This window comes from Mastigoproctus giganteus, chromosome 5 (assembly GCF_048544385.1).
Source record: "Mastigoproctus giganteus isolate SK-2022 chromosome 5, ASM4854438v1, whole genome shotgun sequence".
NCBI classification, from domain to species: Eukaryota; Metazoa; Arthropoda; class Arachnida; order Uropygi; family Thelyphonidae; genus Mastigoproctus; species Mastigoproctus giganteus.
In genome coordinates, this window is record NC_143579.1 from 201043665 (window position 1) to 201055123 (window position 11459).

An 11459-nucleotide genomic window follows, 5' to 3' on the forward strand; every position below is an offset into this window, starting at 1 on the left:
CATTTCAGTGATACCATGTGCCAACCTCTCGTGAGATTAGCTGACGTCCAGAATCGCACCTGAGACTGAATCTACTCTCATCAGTAGAGTACCTTGCCCCGTTGTGCTGCTGTCCAGTCCTTGTGTTGGATGCACCAATGTAAATGGCATCTTTGATAGGGAAGGTGTTAAAGGGACATAGCGTACTGGCCATCAGGCAAACAGCCCACCTTTGTGGAGTCGCTCGGCCACAGTAAACTGTGATATCCTCCGTCCTGTGCAGCTGGTTTGCAATGGATTTTGCTGTCTGGTGTTGGCCCCTCTTGGCCTGTAGGAGTATATAGCAGTCATCATTGAGCATTGTTTTTTGTGGACGACCACCACCAGTCCTTCGAACAGCTGTACCTATCGTTCTGAAGGCCGACCATGCACGTGGAATGATGCTACGGCGATACCGAACTCTATAGACACTCCTCCACCTTCCCAATTATTCAACCCCGGGTAAAGTCTTCAAGATGCTGTCCACTGGCCATTTCATTGTCTGTAACAATTGTGCTCACCATTTGGTAATTTGCACATAACTGCTGAACTGCTGCTTTTATCTGTTTATGTGAGCCCTCTCAACACAATTCAAAATTTTGTATGTGCACCAGCTTTCTACTGAACGGCCACAGTTATGCAAATTGCCACAGTCTGTTTCGTTTGATTTTGTGGTCGTAACCTTTAAACTAGTGTTGGTCCTTAAGTTTTGCACACAAGTGTATCAAAGTTATTTCCATATCACAGCTGATTTGTTCGATAATTTTGGAACAATTTCAGGTACCAACAATGTTACAACAACCCGAGAAAAGAGTGTTGCACTTCTCTTTTTTTTAGGGCTATTCTTAACTCAACTTTATTTTAAGCATATGCAATCACAGGTCTTATTTCCATTCACTTCACTTGAACTATATGGATTTTGGAGGCGAGTTCTGTAGAAGCATAAACACATTTAAAGAATTTAGTTAATAAACACCATCCTGCACGGATTACAAGAAAATTATATCCTAGAGTATGGATGACATCTCTCTTTAGGGTATACAGAATTTAGAATGATAAACATGGCACCATTAAAATGCACCTCTCATATTAGACCAGTGTTTCTCAAACTTTTCGTTGTCGCAGCACACTACAATCACTATTATACACACACACACACAAAATGGATTCCGGTTAATCGGGACAGCCGTTTATTTGGGGCAAATCTTAAAAAAAAAAAAAAGAGAAACCAACTGAGAAAATAGCCAGGATTTACTTCGCTTAATTGGGACAGCATGCTGTTTAATCGGGGCAGGAGACCGCAGCACTGGAGATTACCCTACGATTGTCTCCGACAGTACCACGTGGTTCAGTCAATTCTGGAGGTCACAACCTCCAGGAGGTCTGGAGGTCATAAAACAATAAAAACAATTAGCAGTCACCTGTTTATTGGGCTTTTCTGTTAGTGAAATCTATCATAAACGGATAGTAAAGTCTATCTTACTGAATTTGCAATAATACCGAAAGCTGGAATTCTGAGGGTTATTATGGTGAAATGTGTTTACACTTCCATGAAATCTTCAATCATATAAAAAAATAAATTTTCAGATCTTCTCTTCATCCCTATTTTTAAAGCTTTGTAACTCATTACTCGGTTCTCACTTGAGCGTATTGTGTTACTTGCAATTTGTGTGTGCCGTGTTCTTTGTTATTGATTGCTTATCTTTTTACTGTTTTAAATTTTAATGCCCCCCTCACAAATGTCAACTAGTTCGTATGTGCATATTGCAGTATGTATTAATTATTCCGATTTTCATGTATCAATTAATTTTTTAACTGGTAAGGCAATAAAGGGTAAATTTGTGCTTAATATATCTTTGCTTTTATAGTCTGTGGATAATATTCCTCCTATTTTCACTAATTAGAATCGCTGTTTAATAGAATTAAAATTCAATTCACAAATGTGATCACAATGACTGGTGCTTACTGCACATCGAATAGTGAATGGTACTTTACTATTTTGAGTTCTTCGTCGTAACGTGATTTGATTGTACAGTGAACTAATTGTAAAGGGGGGAAGGTACATTGTATTTTTAACTATTTACGTGAAACTTCGGATAATTGGGGCAGCCGCTTAATCGGGCCAAAATGCACTAGTCCTGATGTGTCCCAAATAACCGGAATGGACTGTTTACACACACACACACACACACACAGTTATTTGAACTGTAAGTACATTGAAAACAATATTTTCAACGTTCTTTTCTGAACATACATGAAATTTAAAAGAAAAATTATTTAAAAGAACATACATAAAATTTAAAAGAAAATATGTAAAAAAAATTAACACATTTAAATATAAAATCAAACAAATATACAATTCTAACATTGTATTAATCGGCGAGACAGTTGGGTTTGATGGAAGCACAGTTTTCAATACAAGGATTTATTGTGGATACGGTTATTCTTTGCTCTTCTACCGACTTTAGTCTCTACGTATCTCAACCAATTCTTCCTCTTGTAGATCAAGTTCTAACATTGGAAGGTTTCTTTGTTGCGAACGGTCTCTTACCCACAAATATTTTTTGGTATCAAGGGATGAAAAGTAATACTCAATTTCTGTCTTTAACAGTTCTAATTTTTTTGCTTATTATTTATTAATTAATTATTTTAGTATAATTAATTTTGGCAATCAAGGGAAACATTTAATTTTTTTCCATATACTTGAATTTTCTAACCTGTCAGTAGTTGTGAGTAAATTTTCATAATGGGCCATGCATACTGATATTTAATTCATTAAGCAACATAAATCTGCTAGCATATCTAATTTACAGCACCAAATTTCATTACTTAAATAATCGCAAAATTCTGATTGCTCCAGTGAAAAAAAATGAGCATTCCTCATGCAATTCGTCCATACACGTAAGTACATTCCCTTCTGATAGCCATCAAACTTCAGTAAGCATCATTAAAGAAAAATGATGACTTCAGTTCTAGAAAATAAGTTAATATAATAAGTTAAGTTAAGCTAATAAAACAGAAAATAAATCAGAAAAAACCTCTCTGTTTCAGGAGCAGCAATAGGCTACCCTCTTTCTCGAGTCCTAATCTAAGAACACTTAAAATGTGACAAAGAAAACTGTACTTACCTACGTACTTCTTTTCAAACTCTCCTGTTAAATGTCTTTTAACAAATGTAGTTTTTCCTGTTCCACCATCTCCAACAAGAACACACTAAAACATGTTTAAGAATTTAGAGTGTATTACATGACTAAGAATTAAATTCCAAAATACACATATACATATAATTATTTTATTTTGAATTACCCCACAGAGTAATTCAAAGGTAGCTTTAAAACAGCCAACAAAAAAACATCGTGATATTTTTAACCTCGTAAAGTATGCCAAGCACTCGAAGCCACGGTCTTCAGTTTACTAGTGACAAAACTAGCCAGGCAACTTGCATTCCAAGGACATTAAGAGAAATAAAAATATTAACTTTTATTAAGGACATTAATATTTCTATTAATTCCCTTACTAAAAGTCAATGTCCTGATATACTCGACCTGAAGGCTGTATTTCAGCTTATGCAAATTTACTAGTAACGGTGATTGGCAACATTGGTTTAATGAAGTCTCAAAGAAAAATAAACAATAAATAAAAAATAATAATTATTCTGCCCACGAAACTTGAGATTGCAAATATGCATTGACCTCGAAGCCAGGCTGGCAATTAATCTCCGGCAGGTCATGCCAGGAATTAATGCACCTAAGTGGTATGCCCCCGGACTTTTTACAACATTTATATTGACAAGTCAAGGCTCCCTAAAGAAAAAACTAACCTCTTTTGGGCTGACTGATGACCCAAACTGCACCTGTGGCGAGAGTGAAGATGGGCACACATTCTATATGAATGTATAATTTATGACATCCTCAGAACACAGCTAATAGTACAGATTGAACGCCTTTCCAGGGGAAAAGAACATCTGTTCACCATAGAAGAGGATAATTATAAAGCCTATACAACCTTTACACAGCAAGTATTCGAAATGTGCAGAACTGTCCAAAGAATTGAAATTCAGCCACCAAGCAATTAATAATAGTTAAAATTGCCCATGTTTCCCACCACAACAAGACGATGACTTTAAGTATGTAGGGGAGGAACATGTACAGGCAGCCAGGGAAGCAGATTAACTGAAAAATATCAGTAAGCTAGTAGCAAGGGGATGCAATGTAGAATCAAAGACAGAATTAATAGGCTGGGCAAAGTGAAATAGGAATTATGGTAAAAGGAAATAGATGTGAGTTTTTGGTGAAAGAAAGGTGACCTAGCATGAGGGAAAGAGAGAGTGACTGAGTGTTATGGTGGATGGGAATGAGTGGAAGAGCAAATGTAATTGGACGAAAGAATACAAAGTTCATAATAACTTACTTTATACATACTAAAGACACAAACGCTATACTATCACTGCATCCTCCCCTGGCCTGGGAAAAAAAAAAAAAAAAAACCTTGTGGCCAGGCCTGCACCACAACTGAAGGATAAAGTAAGTTGAGGTACCCAGAGAGTGCACTGCAGAAAGCAAGAGTCGAACAAATAAAACAAAAGCCAGAAGAATGAACGAGAGTATGTGTGAGAAAAGGACACAAACCATAAATGTTAGTTAAGCACACACTAACCCTAGTTTTAATTATTTATATTCTTGCTTATTTAGCTTAACTATTGTGCATTAGTATTAAAATTACATTACACACCACTGCACTCCCCCACTGGTGTGTGAGAAAGATGAGTGAAAAAAAAAAATTAGAAAAAAGTATAAAAATAGAATGCAAGTAGAGTGAGAATGCAGATTATGAAAGTAAATGTGTCTCCTACTCCCCAGAAGTGTGTGTGTGTGGGGGGGGGAAGATTCCCCCACACCACCAGCTAACATATCCTACCCGGGGCACAGGCTGGGCAGTTTGACCATCCTACCAGATAAAACACTTACATGGACCAAACAATGATCACCGATGAAGTCATACTGCAGTTCCACTGATCTGAACTCAGTACTCAAACCCAGTTCCCTTTAAAACCCCATCCCCAGGGGAAATGAGTCTGTCTTCTCACTACTCCCCCCCCATTCTTTGCCTGGTGGGGCTCGTCCCCACTGACCTCTTTGGGGGTGCCTACTCATTGTCTCTATCCTTCTACCTGTCCTCCCCACTAACTAAACCAATTGAATACACCCATAACAATGCCACCAAATTCTAATGTTCACCTTATATATACAGGGTGATTCACTACCAGTGCGGCAAATTTGCAGGAGGTGTAGGGGACGCAAAGACGAATCGGAATCACATAGCATTGCAGGGTTCGAAATGCTTTCGTCATGTGGTAGAGGACGTTGAACAGGAGGTCGTGTGAACAGCAATCCCGCTAGAAGTCAGCATTTGCGAACCGGTTCCCAAGGCAGTAGGATGGGCGAGTATTCAAACGTTGAACTGGCCGACATGCACCTCGCGTTTGGAGCTGCGGACTGTAACGGGTGCACTGCTCTGCGCTTGTACCAGGAATGTTTCCCACACGGGCATGCTCCTCATCATACGATTTTTGCACGTGTGCACAGAAGGTTACGTGAGACTGGTTGTTTCACGAGAGGTACCATGAATTGAGAGTGAACGACGAGGACGCCAGACAATGAGGAGAATGTCCTACGTCTTGCAGAAGGCAATCCGAGTATGAGTACTCGAGCGATAGGCCAACGATTGGGTATTTCCCAACCCACTGTATGGAGGATACTGTCAACCAACCAAATGAGTTCATACCATCTGCAACACGTCCAATCATTGGAGCCTGAGGATTATCCACTCCGGAGGACTTTTGCTACTTGGTTTCTTCAACAGAGTGCAGCAGACAGCGCATCTGCTGCGTGCATATTGTTCACGGATGAGGCAAGTTTCACAAGAGGGAACCTTCAATGAACATAACGTCCATTTGTGGGCTTTGGAGAACCCCCTGTGGTACGCGAACACATGCAACTCAACGCTGTTTCTCTGTCAATGTTTGGGCCGGCATTGTTAGAGACTACCACATTGGACCGTACCTTCTGCCCCCTCGTCTGGACGGTAGGGCATACTTGATATTTCTACAGAAAGTCCTGCCCGAACTTATTGAAGAAGCACATGTTCCTCAGTCGTTGCGCCACTCAATGTGGTTCTAGCATGATGGGACTCCCCACATTACACCAATGACATCCACCAACACCTAAACGTTACATCTGGACAGCATTGGATAGGTCGTGGTGGTCCGGTTCATTGGCCTGCTAGATCGCCAGACCTATCATGCCTGGACTTCTTCTGCTGGGGGTCAAATGAAGACATTGGTGTACGAGATCCCCATTGATTCAGTTGACGACCTCGTCGCTCGCATCCCTGTAGCTGACGGGGAGATTCGAGACACGGCAGGAATCTTCCAGAACGTTAGGGATTCCATGCGGCGGCGCTGTGAAGCCTGTGTGACTGCTTCTGGGCGAACTTTCGAACACCTTCTGTAGCATGGGCTTTTTGTCAATGTAAAACTTGTCATTAAAATGATTTCTGTTACACTAACGAGCTGCTGTTTCTGTTCTTTTTCTTTGTTTACACGATCTCCCACATGAAGGCATTTCGGACCCTGCAATGCTATGTGATTCGGATTCGTCGTTGTGTCCCCTACACCTCCGGCAAGTTTGTCGCACTGGTAGTGAATCACCCTGTATACAGATAGGCCGTGCCACTGAAATCCTCGGAAATTAGGTGACGGGGCCTGCCTCCTTGTGACAAAGTGTGGGCAACTGCTAAATGGTCAGAGAAACAACAGAACATAACACCACACAACAAACCACTCCCCACACACACATTTTAAATTTCTCCACAAAGTTCCGTGTCACACCTACAAAGAATAAAATGCAAAGATGGGGTTGAAATCCCTGGTGCTGTCAGAAAACTAACACACTATTACAGCTTAATGTAAAATTAATTCAGTTTCTATTGTTGTAACGAGTAAGAAGTGGCAACTGTGATGCACAGAAATATTTGGGCTTTTATGGTAATATTTTTGGATGGGGAGCATAATTCAATATACCCAAAATTATTTCAAAACTTGTTTTATCATCTGTATTTATTTGTATTATTAATGAAAATATTAATCTAAACCAGTCTGCAATTGCCACAATTTCTAGAAATGAAAAATTCTGTATAAGGGTAATGGAGCTGAAACTATATTGTACAGTAGAGCACGAGTCCCTCAGTAGTAATTTCCCTGTGACATCTGAATTTCCAAGCATTATATAAGCCTGGTCTTTCAAAGTCTCCACAGGATCCCCAATGTAGATGGAATTTTAAAACTGAACACATTTTTATTGGTATGAACTACATATATAAGATTTAACAGTGAGCTGATAAAGAATACCCAAAGAACGGCTAAATGCTAATCCCAATCCTTCTAGTACCATTTGTATTTTACTAAGAATAAAACATAACCCCAAAATTATTTCAAAAGCTGTTTTATCATCTGTATTTATTTGCATTATTAATGAAATTCTGTATGAGGGTAATGGAGCTGAAACTATATTGTATAGTAGAGCACGAGTCCCTCAACTAGTGATTTCCCTGTGACATCTGAATTTCCAAGCATTATACAAGCCTGGTCATTCCAAGTCTCCACAGGATTCCAATGTAGATAGAATTTTAAAACTGAACACATTTTTATTGGTATGAACTACATGGCATAATATGTAAGATTTAACAGTGAACTGGTGAAGAATACCTGAAGAACAACCAAATGCTAATGATAATCCTTTTAGAACCATTTGTATTATATTCAGGATATAATACATTTATACTACAACTGGCTAACACAAACTTAGTACACGCTAGAAGTACTAAATATGATGCATAGAAATATTTGACTTTTATGGTAATATTTTTGTAGGGAAAGGGGGTGGGAGAGCAGAAGAGGAATATAATTTGATTTATCCAAAACTGTGGTAACAAGGTCTAATTTCAAAGGCTGTTTTATATTATTGATGAAAATACTTTTTAAACCAGTTTGCAAATGCCGCAATTTTTAGAACTAGACAATCACATCTGAAGGTAATAGAGCTAAAACTATATATGGGCATTCAGACCTCACAACTTCCTGCAACATCTGCATATCCAAGCATTATATAAACCTGATTAGACTTGGGACAATCAGGTGCTCCCTCTGTAACAGCATCACACATTTGTATCATGCAGTAAAAGCAAATATATTGTATAGCAGGTTTACTGTATGTGTATAAACCAGTGTGGAAATGGGTAAAACAAAAGATTCAAGTGACTGAAAATTGGCACCAGACATGCTAGCACGAGTCAATGGTTGACATGCTGGTAAACTACAAGCCCTCTTAGAGTTTCATATATAATGTTTCAACCAAGACCAGACAGTAATTGAATAGCACACAGCCAATGGCGATTCTACGGTTAAAAATGGCTCAACGCAAGAAGCAAACCACCTTGTGTATGGTAACAGAAAGCCTAATTCAGTCAAATAACCCAGTTCAACAGTTTTCTTCTTGCATCCTGCTCGCCTTTCAGGATTATCCTTCGTAATACTGGAATTCAGTGACTTTTTTACACCAAGTAGACAGAAATCATGGGATACCTATCCAGTAACAGGTAGGCACACCTTTCACCTGGATAAGGGCAGTCACGCAGTGAGTCCACTAGTTCATGAAAGCATTCCACAGGCATTTCCATCCATGCTTGCTGCACCGCTGTCCATAATTTATATTGTATTCCTGGGCTCGAATCAAAAACTCAAACATACCTTTCCACAGCACCCCAAAGATGCTCCACAGGGCTCATGTCCGGTGAACGGGGAGGCCATTCCATGGTGGTAAAATATGCCAAATGCTCTTCGAACCATGTTCTAATCACCAAGGCTCTGTGGGGAGATGCACTGTCTTGCTGGAAGAGTCCATTGCCCTTTGGGTACACAATGACCACGGAGGGATGCAGATGGTCTGCAAGGATGGACACGTAATCTGGACCGTCCGGAGATGCAATCTTATTAGAGTTAGCAGAGTCATATGATGCAAGTTCGACCACAGTGCTGTCTACGATGAAATGTTACTCCGGGAATGGCATATTCGCTATATACTCTTGATACTGTTGAACGGGGATAGTGCAATTTCTGTACCATCTCCACGATAGTGACTCATGCGTCAGGCACCCATTATCATCCCTCTTTCAAAGTCGGTTAAACACAATGTTTATCCACACTGACATCGAATTACCACCTATGTGAATGCAGTGTACCTATATACCTGCCAAGTTGTGGGTTCGTCCACTAGCAAGAGAGGTGACAGCACATTGTCCAGGAACCAGGTATCCCACGAATTATGTCCTTTCAGTATATTTCTTTTTTTCTCTAGTATGGGCAGCAAGAGAAATCTGCCAGCACCCACCAATTTAACATTGCCTTAGGTGGTTGTGGGAAGTTCACATTTTTAAGAGCATGGGGCTTATCAGATTTCCTATGACTAACAGTGGTAACTTTAAATCCCCAGAAGTGTTACTGCAAAAAAGCAATGTATTTTGGTTTTTTGTTACCCAAATTACATAAATCTATTTATGTAATTTGGGTAACAAAAAACACTCTTGTTACCTAAGTGTTTTTTTTGGTTAACATTTTGAAAAATAAACCAGTCTCTTCAGCATTAAAAATTTAATAAAAAAAAAAAAAAAAAAAATTTAAAAGGATGGAACTAAACTTTCTTCACTAATAAACTTGAGAAACTGTACTTTAAATCAGAGCTGCAAACTGAACCGAATCCATTTTTTTGAGCGAAACCAAAACGGATTTTTTTTGGTTCAAACATAGACTACAGCCTACTGGTCAACGAAAATTTTCACGAGTAGGAAACACTCCTTCCCCTTTCTTTTTCCATTATACATGGCTAGGCTTCTAAAATGGTTACTAAGAAGTCGTGAAAAGCACTGCATCTGATTAGCAGCCCATCTCTGGGGTAGGGAAAGAGTTTTTTTCGCTTTGACCAAGAAATGAGCAACAGGGTCCCAGCTGGGCTATTTTATTAGAAGCTCTGCAGAGGTGAACGTGGGAAGGGACGCTATCGATGCAACAGAACACCGATCAAATCAGTGATAAGAAAGTGAAAGGGCATAGTACTGCAAATCACTCATTAGCATTTTCTTTGAAAAGATTAGCATGTTTAGTTTCTGAGGGTTCATCATTCCTGTTTCCACTCTGGCATAGGGCACTTCAGCAGCAATATTAGGCTACACGTGGACATCTTGGAGGAAGGTTTTCCAAAAGAAGTGTCTTCGGCAGGTGTATATGTATTATTTTATTGTAACCTTTACTTATTATTATCATCATCATCAAGAGGAGTGCTTCCATTTACAATGGGTTTCCTGAGCCTACAAGTTATTTTTCCCCGCCATATAGTGCAGTTCAAGTTGTCTTGGTTGGTTACCATTACTTATTAAATTATAATAAGTCCTGGAAATTCTAATTTGTATCAGATGAATTTTTAATTTATATTTGGATATTCTTGAATCATAATGATGAGAAACTCAGACTGAATTATAGAGAATCTTCAACATATCTAAGCATGCTTAATATTAATATAGTTCTAATAACTATGTGCAAAAATGGAAAATTTTTCTGCAGTATTTTTATTTATTATTATTTTTAATATTTTATTTAATATTAAATTTTCCCCCATTTTCTCACATTCACAATATGAGATAATTAAAACAATGCCATTTTTAACTGTATTTTTAGAGTTTGCAGCGTACTAATATGCTGCTTTTGCACAAACTTCTACTTTGTCAAATTCTGTCGCAGCCCGAGACCTCAACCCTAAAAGTGCTTCAGTCTAATTCGCTTTATTTGTCATCATCACATCAGCAGGGTAGTAAGCCACCGAATGAGGGCCGAATAGCCCTGAAACAATCATGAGGGGAGCCTGATGAGGCCCGGAGTTTCCAAGAAACGTATCAAGTTTTCTCTACTGGGGAAGCTTTGCCTATTCAAGGAGTTTGAGTTTAAGTGGGATGAGTTGAAGGAGTTACTGTCTTTCTTTCTTCTACACTGTCTTTCTCTCTTCCTTTCCTACTATTACTTTCTCTCTACTTTTTTGGCATTTCTAAGTCTAATGGGGACAAGTAGACAGTAGAATTATTATCTCGCACATATAAACAAGCCTTGAAGCAGTGCCGTCTGGGTGATGTTGCCAACTGAGAATAAGTAATAAGTGTAGTAGTCTTCTCTACTAGAGAAGCGTTACTTATTCAAAGTAGTGCAATATTATGGCAACTCATTGTGAAGGTATTCACAATATAATATATAACTAAAACGATACCATCTTTAGCCTTTTTTAGAATTGCTGCATTTGCACAAACTTGTGCATTATTCAAATTTTTTAAATTAGTTATTC

The 11459-nt window shown here is 38.8% G+C and overlaps 1 protein-coding gene across 1 annotated transcript in view; it reads right to left on the bottom strand.

Annotated features, from left to right (window-relative positions):
* The window catches only part of LOC150086006 (GTP-binding nuclear protein Ran-like), a 58263-nt gene extending 50023 nt beyond the window's left edge, over window positions 1–8240 (bottom strand). Inside the window, exons 1-2 of the mRNA XM_090374767.1 lie at window positions 8145–8240; window positions 3147–3231 (exon numbers count right to left, since the gene is read on the bottom strand). Of these exons, the coding sequence (XP_090230893.1) occupies window positions 3147–3231; window positions 8145–8240 (181 nt within the window). The remainder of the gene's footprint in view (window positions 1–3146; window positions 3232–8144) is intronic.
* Between the last annotated feature and the right edge of the window lie 3219 nt (window positions 8241–11459).